Source organism: Zonotrichia albicollis, chromosome 1 (genome assembly GCF_047830755.1).
Source record: "Zonotrichia albicollis isolate bZonAlb1 chromosome 1, bZonAlb1.hap1, whole genome shotgun sequence".
Taxonomy (NCBI): domain Eukaryota; kingdom Metazoa; phylum Chordata; class Aves; order Passeriformes; family Passerellidae; genus Zonotrichia; species Zonotrichia albicollis.
The window spans coordinates 80,799,145-80,824,307 of record NC_133819.1 but is presented as its reverse complement, the minus strand read 5'-3'; the positions used below and the strand labels follow the sequence as shown (position 1 = coordinate 80,824,307).

Sequence of the window (25,163 nt, the reverse complement as noted above, 5' to 3'; positions counted from 1 at the left end):
ATATAGCCATCAGTTCCTGGGTTCCAGCAGTGTTCAGATAGAAATTCCAAGAGAAGGTAGAGTCAAGACATCAGATAGCCTCAAATTCAGCTTGAAATACCCTTCGGCCTTCCTAGGCCCTTCCCCTGGGTGGGGCTTCCAGTCATTTGGCCGCTCAGGAGCTGGGTTAGGGGCTCCAGAGGTGGGTGTGGATCAGTGCCTCTGGTGTGCCAGGGATTGCAGCCTGGGATACAGGCTCTAGAGGTAAAGCACACTGCCTCACCAGGGCAAGGCCTCACCTGCCCCTTCCCCCACACACACGTATCCCAAAATTGTCAGTAGGAAATGAAATTACTTTGTACTGGTTTTGATTGGGTTAATTTTCTCTGTTGGCATTTAATTTCCTTCATAGCAGCTTATGTGGTGTCATCAGATTTGTTATCAAAACAAAGCTGATAACACACGGGTGGTTCAGTTGAGCAGTGCTGGCACAGCATCAAGGCCTTCTCTTGTTCTCACTCTGTCCACACAGCGAATAGGTTGGGGGTTGGTAGTGGGGATGAAGGGTGCAAAAGAGGCTGTGAGGGGACAAAACCAGGGAGATGTTATGAAATAACAAAAGGATGTTACAAAATAAGCAAAGGGATATTCCTTGCCATATAACATCATGCTCAGCAGTAGAAATGGAAAGGCAGGTGGTTGAAGGGGTTAGCCACCCTCTGCTCTGGAATTGGTTAGACATTGTTTGACTGGAAAATGGTGAGAAATTGCCTCTGCAGCCCTTTTTTTCCCCGTTCTTTCTCCATTTCTCCTTCACTAACTAAACAACTTACCTTGATCCACAAGTTTTCTTGCTTTTGCTTTCCCTCTCCTCTTCCCTGTCTCACTGGAGGAGCATGGGGGGGAAGTGAATGAGTATTCATGTGGTGCTTAGCTGCCTATTAGGTTTAACCTACAATTGGCTCAAAGCTCACTTGTGCACTGAGTATGCTATTATCTGTTCAGACTGGATGTTTTTTACATGTATATTTACAGAGTGTACACATGGATTATCACTCAAAATTCATTTTATCCAGGGCAGAGGAAACTTCTGTTTCTGCTTTCACTTTTGGCCAACCAGCTGACAAAACTCCTCTCCCCAGACATGATGATCTTGCACCAGTCAGAAGAATGTGGCAGAGACAGAGGGCCACCTAAGCCAACCGCTGGACTTGCATTGTATGGGTTTTTTCTAACTTCTTAGTTAAAATGAAAGATCTTTCAGTTGTTCCTAAAATCAGCTACAGGTACTAGAGGCCCTATTTTTTTTTAACAGGAACACTTTCTAGTTAAATAACTTTTCTTATTCCATCCCTCACTTGAGAGTCATCATAAATCAGATTAAGCATACCTCACTACTGCTACTAACCAGGGATAACACCTTTTTTTTTTTTTCTTAAAGGAATACCTTAATCAAAATCAGCTGGCTTACCTGCTGAAGCCATTCCCTATGGTAGATGACCTCAAATTTCATAAGAACTTGTGCTACTTTGTTGTAATTGCGGATTATGCTCTTGCCATCTGGTGTTTGTAGAACTGCTGGATGTCTCTGGAAAGTCTCCATGGGCTCCTTGATCCTATGGAACAGGTGACGTGCCCACAAGATCTTGCCAGCTACTGGAGGCAGATTACGAGCCAGTGGAGGGTCCTTCTTGTGCCTAGTGTAGATCTTACAGATGGTTTCTATGTCGTGGCCATAGTTTTGAAATATTTTCTGATACTTTTCATCAATGCCAAGATTTGGGATTTGCAATCTGCTTAGAAAAATAATGAAAAAAACTCCTTCAACACTTCTGAAATACTCCGAATGCATTGTTGGAAAACAGCTGTTCCAGATTCCCTTGCATGCTTTAGAAAAGAACTACTTTGGCAGCAGAGTTTTCAGCTTGAACAAATGCTGTCACAACCTGAATCCAAGCAACAAAGATTTAGACTAGATGATAAAAGTTTCCAAGTAAGCCTACACATTTTCTGTTTTGTCACTGTTTTCAAACACTGGCCTGAAATTATGTGCAGCAAACTGTAACCAATTCACCGCTAGCTGTCTATTCTATTAAACAGATTATAATACAAAAACTGACAGAATAAAGAGTGAGGCTGTTTTGCAACAATGTTAATTTATAAAGACAAATTTCACTGTTTCTTAATAAAAGCATTTTGCACTCTTCTAATTGCATTGTGGTAACAAATTTAATGCCATTGTTCGGGCACAAAGCTAAGGCAAATATGCTAACAGACAAAGTTTTCCTGTACTTAAACTAATTTTGAAAGACGAAATTCAAAGTCCACTTATATTTTGCAGTTTCTGATACAAAAAATATGGCTTTTATCCATTCAAGCTACTAAGACAACTCTTAACAGGGTTGAACAGCTGAGAGTAAAGAGGTTGATTTTGGTTTTGTTTGTATTTAAGAAAATGCCTCCTGCTTTTCTCTCCCTCCCCCCTGCCCTTTCCACCATCCTCAATGTTTTATTTCCATTGCCTGGCAGAGTTTCAGCAATCTAAATAGGACATATTACCTTTCAAATTTCTGCAATGTACTCAGTGCCCTTTCAGTGTTCAGAATACTTTCAAAGGTGATGTCCATGAACTTCCTTAATTGATCCTGAAGAAGAGCAAATAATTCTACATCAGATAAGTCCCTAAAACATACATCAAATATGCCAAGTATTATTTGACAGGGTTTAACACAGGGTTTAGAATATAATTTGTTTATGTGAAACTAATCTCAATAAGTATTATTTTTCCCTTTATTTCTTTCCACAATAATTAAACAAAACACAGCCAACTTGCAAGGCATTTTCTTTCCAAGTTCCCTCTGAGGCTCTGCAACCAGCAAAAGCTTCTGTACCCTCCAATGTTTCACCATGTTGAGAGGCCTCAAAGAATGCTTGCTTACCTCTCTGGCAACCAAAGCAAGACAAGCATTTTTTTTTTTTCTTCTGCATATACCCTTTCATTTCCCAGCTTGTGATTTCAGAACTATTGGAAAGTTAATTATCTGACTTATTTGTACTACGCTCCTATTCACTCAATGAAATCACCCATTTTTGTTATTCTTGCTGGCATACAGTAATGAAAAATCCTTTTGTTGGAGGCCCTCAATGACCCATTCCATTAAACTAGTCTGAAAGATAGTAAATGGAAGCTTCAAAGTGGAAACATATTGGAATAACTTTTCAATTTCAGAATACAAACTTTGACATTTGCATATTTTTTGTGGTAACTCAGAGCAGATAATAAGGATTCCTCAATCAATTAAATTATTTTCTATCATTGTATCATAAAACCTACATGAAGATCATTTATGTCTCTGCAAAACTCTTCATAGTCTTGGTCAAAATCAGTCTTCCGCTGATCCAAGAAATCATAATGCTTATTCTTCATGTTGTCAACAATGCTCTAAACAATTTCACAGAAAAAGAAAATTATTACCAAAAAATGTCTCATGAAAAAGACTTACCACACCAAACATTTAGCACAACAGACTGTGCACGTTCACATTTTACCTTTGCTAATAGCTCCCTGTATTACCTGAGCAATATAAGCAAACCCCTTAAAAGAAATATTTGCAGGAATCAAGTTGGTGTAATATCTACTCAAATTTCATTTGTATTATTTATTTCTGCTTTAAGTCAATTATAACTGACAGAAAATTCAGACCTGCTTTCCATCAAATACATTTTTTACTCATTAAACATTCTGTCATGCAGAAGTACATTTCTATAAAAAACTTAAAGTTCAACAGAGAAAAATATTTTCACATAATTATTTTCCATGTCCTTTAAAAATATGATTCCATATATAAATAGATTATTAAAAAAGGACAGTGGGATGCAGCACATCACCAGCCCACAACTTTATATGCCTGGCTTCTGTTACACAGCTGCTGTCTACACACATGTAAGTATATCTTAATCAGCACCTCCCTTGAGGAGTACACACAAATAAAGGATTTCTTATGATAAACTACTGTTCAACATCCTAGTAGTTTTTACCACAGTATAACTATGAAACTCAGCATATTTCCAGCTCAGCTGACTCGCATAATTTTGTGGTAAGTTAACTGAAATTCAGTTTCAGTGCATTGCTGTGCATAAAAATTCCATCTTTTCCTTGAACAACAAGCAAATCCTAGATAGGGACTAAGTGTTAAAGCATAAAGAACAGCAAAATACTTAACTCCTATTGTAAAAAAAATTTTAGACATATAATCAGTCACATACTAACTATAGCTATGGTCCACGTCAAATACTTCAGTACCTCAGTTTTGTCACTTTAAAAAGGAGTGTGATCACTTTCCTGCCCTTTATACAACCTAGGCAGAACCTTCCACATAACATTTTTTACCTAAGCATTCTTTATCCTGACACAATTGACTTGATCTGGGTCTCACAAAAAGTTCTTGTTTAAGGACTTGGGTGCTGCAACGGGTAATGAGGTGCATCCTTATAAAATTTGCATCATGGCATGGGCTGATGGTCACAGGCAGCTTTTCAGACACAAATGCCCCAAACAAATTGGATTCCTGTGTTCCAGCCTACCAAAAGACTACCTTCATTGGCATGATCTGAAAATTCTCAGCAACCTGTGCTGCTGAAAAGCCTGGTGGTACAGCTTTGGAGAGCAGCTCTTGGAAACAAAATTTAGAGCTGTCCACACCTGTCCTGCCCACATGGAAGAGTCTTGGACTAAGCTATCCTTACAGCCGTGCCCTGGCCAGTTCTCAGAAGACTGTAGAACAGAACAAAGCAGAAAACTGGCTACTGTGAAGGATGTATTCAAGGAATCAAAACCCCAGACTACAGAGGGAGTAAATCAAACCAGGAAGGACCACGGAATGGCCACATTTTACACTACACTTATTTCACTAAAGCAAACTGATTGACTCCTGAGCATAACAAAAAGGCAAAGAACAGAGTAAAACAAACTAGAATTACATATTTACCTGTACAGCCACTGAATCATATGTGATCTCAAAAACCTGTCTATAAAGTCCACACATTGAAACCTTCTGATTTATTTCAGTATTTACAGGCGCCATAATTATGATACTGCACTAATAAAGCTACACAAAAAACTAAGCTAACTCAGGCTCTGTAAGAGCAGGAAAGACTTCATTTGGTAGAAAAGAAAGCTATCTGAGAAAGAAGGAAGGAAAAGAATGCAACTTAGCATATTTATATTCTTAAAAGGTCTCCTTGTTGCTCAATTCACACTTAAAGAAAACTGCATAGTAATAGCAATGAACAAAGGGGCACTCACAGCTAGCCCAATATTTGAGATGAAAATGTACAACTTCTCACTTTTTCTCATGATCACAGCACAAAACCATGCTCCCATTGCTCCTCTTACAAAGTCACCCCACTTTTCGCTTTTTTCAATCAGCTTTGATTTTAGCATAATTCTTTCACATGTCCACTAGCACCTTCTCTTTCATCTTGTCTGCTCATTTCCCCGGTAATCACATATTTATATTGCTATTACTCAGTAATTTTAGCACAATTAAAGAGTTAATTTTTCTCTCAATAAACACTTCCCTAATTTTCATAATTTTCTCATAAAGGTTCAGGTTAGACTGACACAATATACAAAATCTAATGTGTACCTGATATTTTGTGATCATTCCTTCCAGTCCCTCTATCTTAGATTCCTGTAGAACTGAGTAGGTTCTCATAGTATTGAAAACATCTATTATCTTTACCAGACGACGATGAAAGGCTTCAAATTTTCCAAATATATACATCTCACTAAAATCAAATTGTCTTTCAGCTGGATTTTGTTCCAAATTCTCTTTTATCTTGTGGAAGTAATTTTGATACTCCTTAAAACAAGGAATTTTAAAGAATGTCAAGCATATGACAAAAGGCACTATCATTATCTAGCTGTGTGAGACAGGAGACAAAATTTACACAGGTATTATCCTAATCTGATTGCAAGTAGGAGTTTCATCAATAAACAATCATGAAAACTACAAAGAGAGTAACAGAATTTGCCTCTGAAAACTAACCCATCAATGCCATTACAGGATTACACACTTCATCAAATGACCAAACTGCACATGTATATATTTGTATACATCCTTAGCTAGCATGAAATTCTGTTCCCTCCATTTCATAGTAGGGTTTGATGTGTTTACTGAATAACCAAGATGGCAACCCAGTTTCTAAAGATTGAAAATGTTTGCATGCCGAGCAGTTTTACTGAGTAATCAAGGTTCAAAAATCCCTCTCAAGAAAAAATTACGTCCTGAAGTTTTAATGCTGCTCCATAGCAGCATCCACTTTTCATTCTGAATTCGTAACAAGGCACAAACCTTACTCCAAACTTCCTAAATTATTCCCAAAATCAAAGTACATAGCCAACAGATTTGCTTGAAATGGTTTCTTTCAATAGTGGCTCTCTTTATAATAAAATGTTAATTCTTTTTGTCACATTTATATATGAATATCCTCACTTGGAGATATCAATACAAAGGGTCTAGATTTTGCTATGTTATTCGTGATTCAAATTTTATGTTTTAATCTATTGAATTTCTGAAAGTTTCTGGAACTAACAAGACTCAAATGAATACCTAATTTTTCTACATATTTTCATGCAGCAACTGGACAATATAATAGAAAAATATGAGTTTAGTGCTCATTGCTGATGGTAAGATGTCAAACAAATTTACACTAATTTATGCTAGAACTAGGCAAAATTTGTTGCTTCAGGAGGTGAAGCTCTAGTCCTGCCAGCACATACTGGGAATGAACAAAAAATAATTCAGAAAGCCTATATGAAGCTCCCAATATGTACAGGGGTACCATAAAAGAGAGAAAGGCTCTTGTTTACAGTAACACATGGACAGAAAGCCAAGAAGCAAAAGGCAAAAATTGAAATGGGTGAGGTTCTGACTGGATACAAGGAAAGAATCTTTCATCTCAAGGACAGTCAAACAGTGAAAAAGGATGCCCAAAAAGGCTGTGCAATCTCTCCATCCCTGGAGAACTTCAAGACATGACTGGATAAAGGATTGGGAAACCAAGTTTGATCTCATACTGCCCCTGCTTCGGTTTTGAGCAGAAGGTTGAACTAGATACCTGCTGAGGACCCTTCCAAGCCAAGCTATCCTATAATACTATGCTTTAGGAGAAAAAAAGAACAAAGAAAAATAAAATTAAAAAATTATCACAGAAGTGTATTCAAAAAAAAAAAAAAAAGGCTATCTTTCAAACAAGTCTAGGTCAACTGAACAGCTGGATTCATCTCAGTTCACTAAACTGCCCTTTCTAAATGTATAGCTTGTCCACATATCTTTGGAATATATTCAGTTCAGTAACTCTCCTTGTTTTATTTCATAACTCTCCACAACAAGTGAAAGGATACTACATAGAGAAACACAGGCATGAAAATCCAAGAAATTCTCTTATAAGCATAGTTAAGACAGACTAAGCATCAAAATTCTGTTTCCAGAAGATCAACAGACAACAGATCAAATTCCTTGTTAGCTCTAGCATAAGCATTCTAGCTCCAGTGGATATTTTTCAGTTAACTCATTTTTCTTCACTATGACAGTGCTTTCTCACATAAAATTTTCCTATTCCTGCCCTCCTAAATATCACCTTATAGTCTGTTTTCTATATGTTCTTCCCACCTACCTGTTTAAGTCTAATAGCTGCTTGTAGCTTTTCCACAACTCTCTCCTGTGGTTGATCCCAGATGGTGGCTGTGCCGTCGTTTGCTATGTAGGATTTACACGCTGTGATCATCTGATTGGTCACCTAAAAGCAGTTTTAACTTTGTGAAAAAAGCAGCATTCCAAGACAAAGCAGGTCTTGCCATTCTCTCTCTCCCATTCCTCTGAGTCTGCTGACCTAAAGCCTGACAAAGAGCAATACCAAATACAAGCCACATCCATAGACTGTCTTCCTTGCAACACCCAGCCTCCAGAAAGCGACATAAAAATGTTGTTGGTTAACTGTGCTCCTCCCAAACCTACACATCTTGTACCAACCTTGAGATAGCATTGAAAGCTATAAAGTCCTAAGTTTTTGTCTGGTCTGAAAGCCAAGGTAAAATCAAGCGCCCATGAGAGCATAAATGGTAATGAATAGGTTGTCCTTTCTATCAATTTTCTTCTTTTTGCAAACATGTGGAGGTTTAAGGGCAGTATGAATTTACCATGCTTGGTTCTACAAAAAAATCCCATTGATAACAGGCAAAAATTGTAACAAAAAATTCCTAAACTAAATTGTCCTAAATTTAGGACCAAAAGGTCCTAAATTTGAAGTAGCGTATCACTATTTCCAATTTTTTATTTGTTAAAAAAGCAGCATTAAAGTGACTGAAGTGCTGTCTCCCCAGTTGCTTGGTTCCTTTGTGTTTTCTCTTGTACTCAAGCAACAACACAGAAAAAAAATTGGGAATATTTCTTTTCCTGCTGAGCACCAACCTTCACAAACAGTGAGGAGATCTTTTCAGAAGTGTTGTAATACTGAGAGATACTCTGAATCATTTTAATTGCATTTATGAGTCCTGGAATAGCATCCAGCATGGACACCTGGAAAGAAACACACAGGTTGAACTCTGCTCAGTACCTCTATTACCTCACATTATCATAACCCATATTTAGTGAATGCTGGAGAATTATGAATTATGGTATTTTTAAATGGTTCTGTCCCTGTCTACCTGGGCCTCTCCTGCAGAGCTGCCTGTCCTACATCATTCCCCAAGTTCTACAATTTAATTTTGGGGAAAAAATTTCACTGGAGTCTCAGCTGGAAAATTCAGATCAGCAAGTGAGATTTGGTAGAAGTAAAGCCCTCTGCAAAAGAACTTTTTTCACAAAAATATATGTTTATATGCTCAGTTGCTAAACCTGATGTAAGCTTGCATGTAAAGAGTGGGAATGAAAAAAAATAATGCAGAAAGCCTATATGAAGCTCCCAAATATGAACAGGGATATTATAAAAGAGAAACAGGCTCTTCTTTACAGTAACACATGGACATCAAGCTTTTTTTCTGTTTTTATGGGCATCATAACCCAATAACCTTTCAATAGAGAAACTCAAATAGCAGATTGCAAACACTGAAAGAGCACACTGTTCTAATATCACCCAGTAAACAGAAACAAACATGGTTGCCCAGAGCACTCTTTGGAAACAATTTGCTTTTGGAAGAAGTTTCAGAGGAGAGAGAGGAAGTCAGGACGGGTCCAAGTTTTGAGTCTTCATGGCTACCAGTCATATTTCTTTGACTAGCAAGACACATACACAGCCAGTTTCAAAACCAGTTTTAATAAAAGCAATTATTTGCCACCTATTTTAGCAGATAATGAGACAGGGAGACTCCTCTAGTCCTGTACTTTAGGGTGGCTGGTTTTGTTTATTGCATGTTATGCTTGCATGATCCTACACATTCTCATTATATAGTATGAGAAGGTGATTTATAATTTTGTCTTAATATTCACATAATCCTATTTATCTTTTCCCAACCCAAGAAGCTGAAAATTGCCCTATAAATGTTAGTCTAACCATTTCTTGACCACCAAAGCAAATACAAAAGATCAAACTTTGTCTTTAGCATAGCATTAGGTTTACTTTTCTTTTTTTTAATTTTAAGGAATTCACTTTCTCCCATAGCACAGAATCCACAGAATATCTATTCATCACAACTAAAGCTTTGCAGATACTATGGTGTGAAAATACTTTATTTTGTAGCCAGAAATTCCCATTAATCCACTTTTACTGCAACTGCGCAAAACCTCAAACTGGAGTTGCATTTGTAAAATTTTTTGTTTCATTTCCAAACCCATCCTACAGAATATATTCATGTTGCTTGTCTCAGTACATGTATGTTGAGAATTTAAAAGTTCTGCTTACAGGATCACTATTGTATAATGGTTCATAATATTTTTCCAGAGAATACAGATACTTCACGTTATCTTTAGCTTCATTTGCTGCGTCTGTGATGCGAATATCCAGTGCTCGCCACTTCTAAGAACAGAAAGTTGAAAAAAAAGGAATAAAAGTGCGCATTTCGGAAAAAAATGTTTTGAGATAATTTTGGTTTGTCATTAGCTTCTAAACACATTTGAAAGCACAGATCTTTCACTTCAGAATTATACTTGTTCACCCAAGATGGGGTCCTTGTCTTGTTTCAGTAGCTTGTCTGTGATCAGACAGTTGGTTTACACCATTCAGCTAAATAGTCAGTGGTAGTGTGCAGTCAAGTTGCTCTAAAATATATGAGTTATGGATGTGTAATTATGGTTATGGATTTGTTCCGCATCTCATTTTGATGAGACAAGATTTTTTTTTATTTACTTATTTTCTGTTGGTGATGGGACTTTAAATTTGTTATGTCAATGTAAGAAGTTATGATTCCACAAACAATTTTGGCAGGCACTGTGACAACATAAAAATGAGGCTTAAAAAATGGGGATTTTTTTTTTGTCATTAAATATCCATTCATGAATTCAATATTCTGATTTAATAATCAACTTTTAAATATTAAATTATTTATTTCTCTTGAGCCATGTGGATGAAGTACATTATCAGCTTTTAGACTGAAGGGATTCCCAGTCTTTTTCAATAAATTGAACTAGATTTAAATTTTTCTACTCAGGCTAAGGAATAGAGAAGGAAAACAAAAGCCAGAAATGTTTAAATGTTTTCCCCACCAGCATTGTTACATACATTATCAAAATGAGCTAGGATATAAAGAGCATTTCTAGTATTTATATCAATCATAATTTAAAATAAAAACCTTCAGCAGTTTGGATTTAGCAGCAGTGAGTACTCCAAGCACTGCCTTCACATCTGGGCTCTTCAGCTGCTCCATAAGGTAGTGGAATTTTGACAATTTCTTTTTCCAATAATCAAGCTCTGCTCGTGGTCCAAGGTCATCTGCTTCTTTTCTCAACTGGTCATTTTCTGCAAGAACCTTTTATCATAAAGTAATGTGAGTGATGCTCAAATTTTTTATCTGCAGAGGTAGCATGGATTGATTCTTCTTTTAACAAGTGGTATTAACCTTGCCTGATAAATTGCTTAACTTAGCCTCCACCGCATATAACTTAGCCTCCATCTCATATAAGAAACTTAATTTTGCTTAGTCCTTTCATTTCCAACTTAAAGCAATTCTGTTCCAAGAGCACTGTTACAGACAGTTACATTTTCTGCAAATCACCTGCAAAGTGTGTTTCAAAGTACAAATGTGACCACTGAGAGCAGTGCTCACTCAATTACTGTATTCTTTTTGTTTTCATTAAATCCACTGGGAACTACTAACTGTTTTGTAGTTTATTAACAGGTAATTATCAAAGACAGGGGACTAAGCTTCCCAAACTGTGTATCCTATATTAACAAGCAGATGGAAAAAGCTCTTGGTGATATTTCCATTGAGAAGTAAAAGCACAAAAAATATACCAATAGTACTTTAAAATAAAGAGATTGAACTAATCCAAATTTATAGAAAGGCAGCTGTAACACCAACAGGATTAAATTCATCTGTCAAGATGCAGAGGTTACATTTCACATTTGTCCCATGTATCACCTGTTCAATTTGTTTGGTCCATTCTCTCATGCAGACTTCTATTTTTTCAAGAGCCTCCATGCTGTCAGCAACCATCAAGTAATCTGAAGGTCCTCTTAGAGTTTTAAGGTCATATGTTTCACATTTCTTCAGGCTGACCTAAAATAGAAGTTTAAAAAAAATTAAATGCTGAATGTTCATGACAAATAATCTAGGAACTTTAAAGACTAACTCATTGCCCTCCTTGGGGTATCTCACTTGTTATTCCCTGCTCAGTCTAAATTAAACTGGCTTGAGCTGAAAGTGGAAAATTCTAGAATCCAGAATCTGAAGAATTCACCAACCAGGCAGCTGTGCTCTCATGCCCTTTCCTTCACAAAAGCTGAGTAGAAACCAACAACATTTTGTCATACATTAATCATTCAACATTTAAGAGTGACCACAGCCACTGGGGAGTCAAGAAGTTAATAGCTCTAAAGAACTGACCCCAGAATAAACAAGAACAGAAGCACCTACAGAACTATTAAAACTACAGATTGAAGTATAATGAGTTAGGATGACAATAAACAGAAGTGTTGGGTTTTTCTCCAATTTAACAAAAGCAAATTTTATGAGTAATCTAAAACAGCAGCTAATTCAAAAGGTCCAGAGCCAGAGACATTCTACAGCTAGCTTACTTTCTATTTCCCACACGAACATACTACCTTTTCCAACAGACTTTGCTGAGTTCCTGATAGGACACTAACAAATCCTTCTAGGGCACGAAGGAAGTCCTGCTTAATATTGGGAACTTGCTGAGGTTCAATCCAGCCATGGTCCATAGTCTGTAAGGCTGGAATGAATATTTCTGATACCAACTGCTCAACACTTTTTAATAAGCCATCTTGACCTATATCCATCATATTAAAATTTACTTCCTGTAAAAGAGACACAATACAAGGGGTCTTTCACCAGTAAAAACTCATATACAATTTACATATACACTTTCAAAAGGAAAATAATTTTTGTTTTTCAAATTAATTTGCTAGACTTTTTTGAAATTTAACACCTCAGTATTTAGGTACTGACTAATTACTCTGTCATTACAGATTGTCTTAAATTTTCTTCCTCAGTATCCTTTTTTCATATCAATGATATACATCAAGTTGCTGCCACAAGATAATATCTTTATTTCCATCCCCCTCCCTTTTTGTCCTGGTTCATTTAACCCATCTGTGTGTGCTTTTACTCATTCCTCCATGTCAAGAGCTGTCAAATTGCCATTTTCTGAGAGCAAATACCCCATCATAAAAACAAATTTTGAACAAGATTATGTACAGAGATGAGCAGTCACTGACTTACTTGATAGATATTCTCAGTTGTGACTGGTTTAGAAACACTAGATCTAATGAAGAAAATGCATACACCAGTTAAAGCAACGTCTTTTCCCTCTGTCACAAATACTTTCAGTTTCTTCTTGGTCAAATGAGAGTTCATTCCTATTCCTGGAAAGCCAAAGTACTCTACAGATTCAAACAAATAAACAATTAAGACCCATTGATCATTTATTCAAAGAAAAGTTTTCTACACAAACACTTCAGTCATTATTTGTCCCTCACTGAGTCCCAGCCTCCTAGAGGCATCTCACAGAACTATCCACAGAAAGTATGCAGCATTCAGAGTCTTCATGGCACAGTAAGAAATATTTCATCTGGTTTTGCCATTCTTGCATCAAAAGCCTTTCACTTCTATTCATTTATTTGTTTTTTCTATTCCTTCTAAATAATGTTTCAGAATCAAGGTCCTTTTATAGGCTCTATCATGCAGTTGTAGTTAATGCTCTCTTGCTTGAAAAAGAAAAATTAGAAATCAGAAAATGCAGTGATGTATTTTACCTTAGAGGAGCTATTATCAACTGTCCTTCCCTAAAAATACCTAAACACAAGGGAAAAAAAAATAAATAGGATGCTTCTGAAAACAAGGAGACAGAGGCCACAGCAGATTCTTTGGGGCAAAAGCAAACAAAAACCAATAATAGAGCTACAAGGGAGTTCCTTGTCCTTTCTTCTTCCCCCAACATGAATATACTGCTTCCATGTCCAGGCTGCTGGCAACACTTGTAAAGGGTCACTAAGAAGAAGCACTGTCTTTTGGGGGTAAAATGTTTCTCTCATGTTTTTGGTCACAATACCTCACCCTACCTTGTTACTAGCTTTTCAGCATTACCTTAGAGTAAAATTGCATGCATACACATCTCAGTGAGGCACTACTACAATAAGAAGATGAAAAAGTAAGTTGTTGATACCAGCAGTTAAAGGACAACACCTAAAAAGTGATAGATCCCTTTGCACATTTTTTTCTTTCAGGCACATGACCATCAGCACCAGGGATCCCTATTTTGGATCAGGTGGCCCCCAGAAGTTCCCTCCCCATCCTTCTGTTCACATCATCTTTCTCTCTCCCTTTTCCACTGCAGCTCTGAAGAAGTCTCATTTTCATATTCCTCAGAATTACAACAAGGACTCTGTCCCAACAAAAGACCTGACTCTGTAAATGTTATTAATTTGATGTATTGCATGCTAATAAACTTTTGCTATCTTTATACTGCAGTAATGGTTCAGTTTTGCAAGGTTCTTGGTAGTGAAGGTGCCACAGAGGTGCTTCTGTGTGAAGCTGCTGGAAGCTTCCAGCATGTCAGCCAGAGCCAATCCCTGATGGAGATGCTGCTGGCCAAGGCTGGGCCAATTAGAGATGGTGATAATGCCTCTGCCATAACATATTTGAGATGAAAAGCAAAACAAAGTTTGGGGTGCAGTTTTATATCCAGCCAGAGAAAAGGAGGAAGTGAGAACATGGGGAGGTGCCGGTGCTGGAGTGGGTGGATGCCTGGAGGAGGCTGGGATCCAGTGAGAGGCCAGGTAGAGAGAGGGACCCTGCTTCCAGGCTGGAGCAGCCTGGCCTTGGAGGACTGCATCCTATGGAAGAGTGATCCATGTTGCAGCAGTTCTGAGAGGACTGTGTGCCCTTGGGAGGACTCACATGGCAGCAGTTTCGGGAGGGCTGCTGCTCGTGAGATTGGAACACATTGGAGAAGTTCACTGAGAACTGTCTCCCATGGGAGGGACTCCACAGTCTCATAGGGGAAGGACTCTTTTCCCTGAGATGTGAAAGAAAACCTCAGGTGTTGAACTGTCCAAAACCCCCATGCCATTGTCTCCCTGCACTGCCAGTGGGAAGGAGGGAGGGGTTGAGAGAAAAAAAATGTATTTTAAGGGCTTATTTTACTTCTCATTAGCCTGCTCTGATTTAGTTGGTAATAAATTCACTTTGTACCTTTAAGTCAAGCATATTTTGCCCTTGGAGTGTTTTCTCCCAGTCCTTATCTCAATTCATGAAACCTTCAATAAATTCTCTCTCCTCTGTCCAGCTGTAGCAGGGGAAGGTGAGTGAGCAGCTTTGGTGTGTGCCTGGCATCCAGCCAGGGTTAGAGTGCCACAAGTAATTACAGAGGCAAGACCAGCAAAAGTCATCAGAGTTTTCCCACAATCTGTGGAGGTGAAGTAGGTAGTATAACCTGCAGTCTCTTTAGAAAAGATGTACTCTTACTGAAAAAGGTGCTAGAGGTTTTTAAAATTCACATGAATAGTGATCTTCAAAACACTGCAAGAAATCAAACTTTTAAATGATACCTTAGGTCTCTGAAGTAGATCTTCCTGAACTCGGAGATACAATTCCTGCTCTGCAGAAACACAAAATTCCTTGTACAGTCCCTTCATGGGATCATCTTCTGCCCTAACACAAATGTTGGTTGATTCATCAGGGTCAGAAAACCCGTTTGAGTATGATGTGGCCATAGTAAGTGCCCTTGCCAAGAGAGTGCATGTAATGCCACAAAAATTCACTTAGATTTACCAGTTAGTAGATACCATCACAACTGAGACTTTTGCTTTGGCAGCCTGTGAACCACAGCCCTAAACAATCAACACAGATAATTCTTTTACAAACTCTGCTCCACCAACAAAGGGAAAATGTACAGCAGAAGTTTTACTGTCTGAGAGTATTACAAGTGACTGCATTTACAGCTGTGGGCAAAGTCAGTTTCCAGCCCACTCACTTAATCCCCACTGTCTTCTCTATCACTACATTTTTTTTCTGAAATTTTTTTTCCCTCCTGTGCATGCTGTTCTAGGGACAGTTTCTTATTCACCCAATGCATGCCTTGCTGTGAATTCATTTGGGTTTTGCTTATGTGTTTTTTTCTACTGCTTTCCATATTGCCTATATTTAGCATCAAATCCCAAAAGGTTACCAAAATCCCACCATACTGTAGTGTGATCTGATTGGTTTTGTTGGTGGATATGGGCAACACCCATTAGATTCCTAGGCTTTGACCCTTTCCTCACACTCTCTTTGTCATACTTTCACCACTTCATCTCAGGCATGTTAAAACTTGCTCCTCAGATTTCTAAATTAGTGGTTGCGTTTGTGTTTTCATTGCACTGTATTTCTATGTGCATTGACACTTATTTTATTAAAGTTGCTTATATCATATTAAACAGTCTTTTCATCCCTTTTAGATACATACAGATATAATGAAGAAAATGGACACGTACATATATACTGAAAAATGCATGAAATATAAATAGATATTTGTACATTCATCTAGGTATATGTTTACCTATGTATAAACACATTTATACAGCTAAGCACAGATATGTTTACAGGGCTGTTCATGTACATCCAGGGTAACCAAGTGGTGTGAGCTCCCACCAGCCAGTCACAGTCTCTGAGAGGTGACAGAGCACCTGGATGGTCCCAACAGCAGCAGCACTGGAGGCTCTGGGAGAGGAGCCATGGGCAAAAGGAGGATGTCCTTGTCACTGGGATCCTGAGCTACATGCAGGGTGAGGGAGAAGGAGGTTTCCCCCAGAAGAGTGGAATATGGGGGCACCCAGTAAAGGAATACGTGCAGGAAGGACTTTTGGGGTAACATCTTTCTACCCATAATGTGGGTCTCATGAAGGCATTTATCATGTAACAGGACTACCTAGATGGATGGTCATGTGCCAAGAAATGTGGATGGCTTCTAGGGCCAGCAGGTGGCATGACTGAAGAGGAGAGGAATGGCATCTGTCACTTCTCACCTTGTGTCAAAGTCACCTTTTAATTATCAAAAACAAATTGCCACAGGCAAGAGCTGCTGAGCTCAAAAGGAAGTACTTTGCTGCTCCATAGTAGCAACATGCAGAAGTGCACTAATAAGCTTCAGTAATTTCATCAATCATCATTTCATGAGCAGGGATCAATGCCTCGGTATGACCAAACCTGTCTTGCTTTAAATCCTAGTTTATAAGAACTTGACTATTTTCTTTTTCCTTGCTCTTTTGCTCAGCACAACTGTAACACGTTGCAGGAGAATCTAAGTTGCTTTACCTGTATCCATTACTTCCACATCTTGGTAGTAGAACATCAGATGACGCAGACCTCCAGGGGCCAGGAACCTGTTCATGCGCTCAATCTGTGTGAAATCATGTTTAGATCATAATGTGTCATTGATTTGTTTCATATCACAGCAACAGAGGAAGCCTTTGCCTATTTACATATTTATAAGCATCAAGAAAATTTAACAGCTCTTCATCAGTTCAAGGCTGCCATCAAGCATCACTGAAGCATGTATTGGTAGTGCAGTCCACAAATCTCGTGTGTAGGCCATACAGGCTGAGGAAGAAACTGAGTTGCTTTATGCTAATATGCTGATCCGTGTCTCAGCACTTGAAAGTCTGGCCTCATCCACTAATCTGCATCACTCTTCTATGTAGTCCCTAACTACATGGCTATCTTTAGCAGAAAAGGCTCCTTCAAGTTCATCTTCAGAAACATTAGGTGGTACCCTTTGTGCTTTCTAGTGTAGAAAAAAGGCTAGAAGGTCACCAGAAGCTTGAAGAAAGCCACAATTATCCCTCTTCCATTAATAACAAGCCTCAGTTACATCAAGATAATGAGCTTCTATTCCGGAAAATCTTGGCTGAGCCCTCCAAGATGAGGACAAAACAGCTATTACACTTCTCTCTTTCCAAGTGTAGAAACTGCCAATATTTTCCTCATCTGACAGCTATTCTCAGGCACTACAGTTTGCCAGGAAACCCATTTAGAGATAGAATGCACAAAGGCTGAAACTAATTCCGGTTTTTTATGTGCATGACAATGTTCTGCACTGCTCATTTGCTATATCATGAACTCATAGAAATGTTGGAAGAGACTTCTGGGAGGTCTTGAGGCCAGCTTCCTGTGTCACCAACAACAGCTCCAATCATCTAGAGCATTTCCTAGGCTGAGTCTCAAAAACCCCAAGGACAGGAATTCCACAACTGACTTGAAGTAACCTATTCCCATGCTGCATTACCCTCCTGGTGAAGAAGGGTCTCTTGGTGGGCATTTTGCAAGATGTGGCTTTATCTTTGAAGTTATCATCTGCTCCCACTGAGAACAGTTCAGCTCTGTCATCTTTGCAAACACTCTTCAAGGAGCTGCAGGCCACTATTTGACTGCCACTCAACCTCTTCTTCTCCCTTATCTCATACTTCACATGCCCTGTGTCCCTCTCTTTCTTACTGGTCTTCCACTGGCCTTTCTTCAGTTTCTCTACAATATTAGCACTGAAATGGAATGCCTAAATTGAAGGCATGCAGATGGAAAGAGAATACAAGAGAAAACAAATCATAAAAAACCCAAACCACAGCCATGTTTACTTTAGTGTCAGGAAGTAAAATATCTACTTCCATCTACCTGGCTTGTTTAAAAAGTGATATTTTTCAGTGTCTTAATATATGAATTTGTATTAGCCCTCATGCAGTCACAGTCAGATGACATAAGCCATTCCATTTTGTCAAGAGGCTTCTACCTATTTTAATTTGCTGATCTAGATTGTAATAAAGTCTCACAAATGCTGGCAGCCTTATGGAAATGACAGCATGCAACCTGCTGTGGCCAGGACTCTTGAACCTCCCTGTGCTGTGTACTCAAGGACTGGGAGACCTCACACTGTGGTTTCACTATGAAATACAATCACAAGTTTTAGCATATTAACTATAACCACTGGAAAGGAGAAATTTAATAAATTTAAAAATCAATATTGTTACAATAGGTCCTGGAATTAAATTGTAACATTAATTGTTCAAATTAATTAAAAATGCTGAAAATTAATTTAAAATGTTCAAATTAATTTAAAATGCTGGAAAAAAAAAAAAAGCTTCTTCAAGGAGAAGACTTGAGTGACCTCAGGTGTGAAGTCTGAAAACTATCTCACCAAGAATTTAATGGTAATATTAGTTCCAAAATATACTATGAGCTTCACTTTCAAATTCATCAGATTACCTGGTTTCCATCAAGAATAGCATCTTCTACTTCTGCTTTGTCCAGACTGACACAAGAGGCAACAATATCCAGTAAGTAATCATGTCTGCCATCCAGACGAGCACGTTTAGCCTCCCTCTCATCCTTGAGATTTTGCTGTTATTAAATACAAAGTGGACAATAAAAAACTCACAATCTAATTTCAAGACAAAAATAAAGAAAGCTTTAAAATTTCTTTTTAAAAGTAAAGGCTATTACATTCAATCCACACTGGTGATTTATGTTTCTATGGCACTCAAGTGAAAGTTTTAGAAGCAGCCTTTGTTACAATTTTACAGTTTGTTTCTGGTGTTCCATTTTCAGATTTACCACAACATTTCTATCATAAATAATGTTGTACAGAAAGCTAATTTGTTCACAGGCTTTGTAGGAAAAAAGCATTTTATAATGTACAGCTCGATTATTCTGCATGTTACCTTCAGCACCCTAAGTCCTTTGTCTCAGCTTTTCAGTCTAGTCACGTATGACCAAGTCAAGACAGGATTCTGACTGATCTTTGTTATTCATGGAAGATATTGTAAGCACTCTCTAATAAAGACAGATGCTGCTGAAGGAAGCTAGGGTTTTATACATTATCTCTTTAATATAATGAGAAGTAAAACAAACCACAAGCCTCAAGGTACACAAGTGTTTACAAATGTGCTTAACTATAGCTATTATACCATTCTTCAAGCAGTAAGCCTACTCTTCTAATTAAATTGAAATCCCATATGTAACACACCTCATTACATTATAGACAAAATAGCCTTCTGGAATAGTTACTGGTATTATTGTGCTTGTGGGTTACAAGATTCAATATAATTTAATTTTCAAAAGAAATTTAGAATGATGTTTCATTGGAAGTAAATTCAATCCTTATTTCCCTGGTGATTAGGAGAAAACTAGTAACTTTATAAAGTATGCATAAGTGATTTATCCACAAGCTTTTGCAGAGCCAAAAGGACATGCATAATATACTTTATACCCTTATGTAAATATCTTTCCTACTTTCTGAAGGAATTTTCAAATACCTGGTAAACTGGTAACTACTACCATGCCTTCATAAATGCTGAATGCATTTGAAATGTTTTTCCATATAAAAAGCAAACATACAAATCCTATTCTTTACACAGATATGTCTGAAGAACACAGTAGCAGACTAATTCGTACATGTACTTTGTGCTGTTTTATCCCTGTCATATCCTAAGAGTCTTCAGTTCTCTGAAAGTGAAGTGTCACCACAGGATTGGGTTTTCCTAAATGCTTTTAAACATGAGCAGAAATTTTCCTCCTCATTAGACATGCAAAAAGCAACCACTTTGTCTGAATCAGCTCCATTCACACTAGATGATAGCAACAGAATACTCAAAACTACTGTTCCAGTAACTTGAACACAACTGATAGGGCATCTTTAAAAAATAATAATGCAAACCAATACTCTACCAATTAGTTTCTATTTAATACAGAAAGAAGCCTTTTGTTCTACCTAAACTACAGAGAGACTACTTTTGTACTATGCTTGTGTTTCCAATATAGAACTCTGGATATATTACTATACAAGACATCTTATACTGAGTTTTAAGCCACCAGCTCCACATATACAGATGCTCTTGACATGTTCATAGCTTCCATTTCTTCTTCAAGTTGCTATTTGTATAGGTTGAAATCATGAGCACCTTCTTCTCAAACTGAGCAATCATGTCCCAATGTTTGTTTAAAACTTTTTTTAATTGCTGTGTCTCAAGTCCTATAACAAATGTACAAGCTATAGTGCATAGCTGTTCATACAGCACTGGGCAATATTTGATGTCTAAGTCCAGCAACAAGAATTTTCATTAAGATATCACTAAACTTTAAGTGCAATTAACTTAAATTACTTAATGAACCATACCTAGAGAAACAGGAAACTATTAGCTAAATGATAAAGCTATCGTTTTATGAAGATAAACACTTTGACTTGTATTTATCATGTCACTACTGGAAGGCATTTGTTTTGATATGTAGGATATTTCTATTACTAATGCAAGTTCCACACATTTTTCCCTGAGAGTTGCTACAATGCAATGCAAGAACATTCAACACAACTCAAGCTGTCATGCCTCTATATTTTGATGAGTTATCATTTCTACAAACTTGCTTCCCAAACAAAGTGTTGCTTAATCACAAACTTGCACATTAGTTGTTGCAGTCATTAGAAGAGACTTCTGCCTCACTTTTAGGATTAGATTGTACACAGAAAAGTAGAGAAAACCTAACTTCAGTGCTTTCAATACAAAATCACTAATTTATGTATTTAAAACACTAAGAGGCCATGCTGGAAACTATCCCCCAGTCTATCTTCTGAGCTTCCATTTGCATTCTACTAAAGTAATGAATTTTTAAGATATTCTTTACTTAGGATTAGGAATATCAGAGAACTAATTAGAAGAAAATGCTGAGCTTTCTACCTTTCATTCTTCCCTTTCCCCTTTAGCTACCCTCACATCTCACTTCAAATCAGCATTGTGGTCATGGCCCAAGAGTTTTCGTAGTTTTAAGTCCTGCAGAATTCACTACAGAAGTACATAGGCCTAAACAGAATCTATACCAAAAAAATATTACCCAAGAATAGGCAACTCTATGTAATTCAGAATTTCATAGAACACTGCAAGACTAAGATTTGAAGATGGAAGAATGCTGAAACACACAGAGGATCATTTACATAGGTAAAAGAAAAATTGCTGTTATATGCAGTAACACTGACATGCAAATCCTGAAAAGTATCAGCAGCAACTCTGATCAGGGCCATACAGCACGACCCATGATGTAGGAGAATGCAGTATTTACAAGAGATAAACACTGTCTCACTTAGATATCTGGAAATATTGTCCAAGTTTTTTATGGTACAGCTTCATCTCAATTTTTCATGTAAAGAACAACACAGGTAAAACAGCCAAGTTTAGTTTTGGGTTTCTTTTACCACTTCTGGTTATGAAAGTAAGAAAGGTTATATAATACAGTCCCATAACAGATGAAGGTCTAAAGCTAAACTCATTAACTGAAAAGTCCTTTTCTGATGATTAGTCCAGTTACACATCTTTCCCTGAAGCAAGAAAAAGGAGAGATTCCTAAATGTATCTTAAATGTATACCTAAACCCATAAACCTCTCACCATCAGTCTGAAGAAATAATTTGAGATTAAATTAAAATTTTCAAAAAGTCTCATAGCTGCTAAAAAACTATGTATATTTAAGCAGCAGGTACTAAAAGAGCACAAGTCAGAGATTCAAGGGGTTCATTTTTTGAAACAAGAGGCTTAGAAACCAGCTATTGACTATTGCCAGCTTCTCCATTACAGACTGTAGCTGCTGATGCAGACACCCTGAAAAGAGTTAGCAAGAATGTTGTTTAGTATGCAAGTCATATGCACACAAGATAAAACTTGTTCTGAACACACTTTATCCAGCAAATAATGCATTTTGTTGTCAGAATACTGTGCATCACTGAATTTAGACATGCTGAAATCAAAGTCTTGTTGATGAGCAAGACTTTACAGGGAAGTTCAATAGCGAAAGATTCAAAGACTAACAAAGTTTTATTGTTAATTGACTGGCTTATCCAAAATTTATTTAACCCATGTGGAATTCCTTTGTCTCTCCTTTAACTTGCTAAGATGTTTTATGTTACATAAATCTTGCTCAAGAATTTCCCTTGAAAAGTAAACTGCACTCCAGTTCACATATTTTCAAGCACCCTGAGTTTTCAATCTTCAAGTTTGAATGGTTTTATTTCCTCTTTCCAAAAAAATACAAACCCTAAAGAACTAGGGCAGTTCCCTTATCTAACTCTTAAATCTCAAAAATCAGAGCTTTGCACATTGCATTTACTCAGGAACAGTTTGCTTAAATAACCAGCTTTTAAAATTAGTCTAAGTATCTTAATGACTTCTATAGTCTGTTGTGGTTCCTCAGTGCTAAGTATTTCCTTCAAAACTCTATTCCCATCTTAGACATATGGGGAAAGTGAAGTTACATTTCTATTTTCTTCATGGCAGAGTCAACCCATGTTTTGTTGCCACATCTAACATCAAATTCTTTAGTGTACTGATATAGCATTTGTGAAATTATACCATTACCAGACCATTGCAACAATCTGGGCAAGATACAAGCACCACTAGCCAAATGCATAAACATCTCCCAGTGCAAATTTGCCTTTCCAAACAAATTGTGCAACTAACATCACCCACTTACACCTATTTTAAAACATTTTTTTTCTAAGCCTTCCCCCCTCAATACATACCTTTATTCAAATTATGTAATTATTAGTCTAAGCCTAGTTCAAAATTCAGTTTTCCTTACCTTTATCACTCTGCCAATGCTTCGTTTCCAAAGTTGCTTTCTTCCAGTCCTAAACATTGTACTATTCAGTATAAGCATCAAACACTGTTTTTCAGGAACAATCCCTAATCCATGGAGAAAGCTTTTACATTCATCATTTTGTACTCCCCCAACGTTTTGTTTGCACTTCTTTCCTTTCAGTAGGAATGCCAAAATAACTCTGGAAAATGTAGTAAGGACATAAAAAAACCCAGCACCTATTAACCTTATCTCTGTATTTAAAATTCAGTTCTAGTGTGCACACAAATTGCTAGAAAATTAAATTGCACTACCACAGAAACAAGAGGTCTCTAGCCACCAGAATTTACTGCCTACAGATTAGGCCTTGAAAGTTACTCCTACCAACCACAGTGTTGTTAAGGTGATACTGTTTACATGCAAACACTGCTGGATACAATTCATCATACTCAAGGGCACCATAAGTATTTGCAGAAGTCAATTTTATAACTGCTTCTCTGATTTGTGTTTAGCCTTCTGAAGCAATCCCTGTGTCAACAGGCATCTTTGTTTCCTTGTCACAGGTGACTGTTTAAATACACAGCAACAGTCAAGCAACTTTCAAATATCTTTTACCTACAGACTTGTAAATTACTGAGTTTTCTATTCATGCTTTTATAGAAGTACATTCAGTTACACTTATTTTTCAGCTGTAAAATGGTTGCTTAATACAGAAATTTTTCTTCAGCAAGAAATGCTAGGTTTTTTCCTTCCTAAAAGAGCTTTAATTTTTTTCCACTTCAGTGACTGAACATAATCCCATGTCCTCTTCAAAATGCCAAGAAAAACAATCTAATTATCCAGTATTAGTAACAAGAAAACAGACATTTTACAGCTATTTCTGGCTTAAAATGTCCCTAAATATTTCTGCTTCCACTCATATCAATGTGAGTAATGTCTAAAAGCACTTGACAACCTTAGCATTGACAAAAATCACATGAGTAAAAACCATTTTCCCACCTACTGTAGTCAAATCCAGTTGTGCATACATGTCTGAAAGACTGAAAAACTGCATTTAGGGTAAAAGTAAACATCCATAGATTTCTCTGAACCCTTTGCAGGGTTAGCATTTAAAATTAAACATGCTATTAAATATTACATATAAAGTTAATTCCCATGGATATATTCAAACCACTGAGGAATTAATTATTTACATTCTGTTGGAAGGAGTCCAGAGGAGAGCCACTAAGGTGATCACAGGACTGGAGCAGCTCTCTTGTGAAGAGAGGGCCAGAGCTGTTCTGCCTGGACAAGAGCAGGCACTGGGGAGACCTTCCAGCACCTACCATTTCCTAACAGGGGCCTGAAAGAAGGCTGGAGGGACTTTTCACAATGGCACGGTAGTGATAGGACAAGAGGGAATGGCCTTAAACTGCAGGACAGCAGGCTCCTCACTGTGAGGGTGGAGAGGAACCAGCACAGGTTGCCCAGGGAAGCTGTGGATGCCCCAGTCCTGGATGTGTTCAAGGCTGGCTGAAAGGGGCTCTGAACAATCCGGCCTATGGAAGGCATCCCTGCCCGTGGCAGAGGGACTGGAACCAGTTGATCTTTGTTGGTCCTTCCAACCAAAACCATTCTCTGATTCTATGCTTATTTGCATGATATATGTGATTTCTAAAGTAAAAGCTCAGCCCAATAGGCTCAACTTCACCCTGCAGCAATAAATGTTCTTTTTAAAAAAATAAGGAGAAAAAAATCCCTTACTTAAGTGTCTTGAAAAACCAGCTAAAAATCATGGATCTTTTTCCTAAAATGCTATTATATCATGGCAAATAACTTACAGAATCACAAAATTATAAGAAATTTTTTAAATCTCCAAAAGTTATCTAGACAGTCTTTTGCTCAGAGCAGGTCCCATTAGAGTGGGTTGTTCAGAGATGTTT

The 25,163-nt window shown here is 37.5% G+C and overlaps 1 protein-coding gene across 11 annotated transcripts in view; it reads right to left on the bottom strand.

Moving 5' to 3' along the window:
* DNAH5 (dynein axonemal heavy chain 5) overlaps nucleotides 1-25,163 on the bottom strand; it is a 137,190-nt gene that overhangs the window by 92,412 nt on the left and 19,615 nt on the right. For 6 of the 11 annotated variants that reach the window (XM_026791770.2, XM_074545669.1, XM_074545661.1 and 3 more), the window contains exons 2-14: nucleotides 18,890-19,024; nucleotides 16,949-17,033; nucleotides 12,878-13,038; nucleotides 12,241-12,453; nucleotides 11,558-11,695; nucleotides 10,769-10,945; nucleotides 9,883-9,996; nucleotides 8,454-8,561; nucleotides 7,660-7,782; nucleotides 5,628-5,843; nucleotides 3,314-3,421; nucleotides 2,539-2,624; nucleotides 1,451-1,772 (exon numbers count right to left, since the gene is read on the bottom strand). In XM_026791770.2, the coding sequence (XP_026647571.2) occupies nucleotides 1,451-1,772; nucleotides 2,539-2,624; nucleotides 3,314-3,421; nucleotides 5,628-5,843; nucleotides 7,660-7,782; nucleotides 8,454-8,561; nucleotides 9,883-9,996; nucleotides 10,769-10,945; nucleotides 11,558-11,695; nucleotides 12,241-12,453; nucleotides 12,878-13,038; nucleotides 16,949-17,033; nucleotides 18,890-19,024 (1,986 nt within the window). Of the gene's footprint in view, nucleotides 1-812; nucleotides 866-1,450; nucleotides 1,773-2,538; nucleotides 2,625-3,313; nucleotides 3,422-5,627; nucleotides 5,844-7,659; nucleotides 7,783-8,453; nucleotides 8,562-9,882; nucleotides 9,997-10,768; nucleotides 10,946-11,557; nucleotides 11,696-12,240; nucleotides 12,454-12,877; nucleotides 13,039-16,948; nucleotides 17,034-18,889; nucleotides 19,025-23,244; nucleotides 23,622-25,163 lie in introns of those variants that run through there. The other 5 variants (XM_026791766.2, XM_005484316.4, XM_074545641.1 and 2 more) reach the window with 4 other exon arrangements.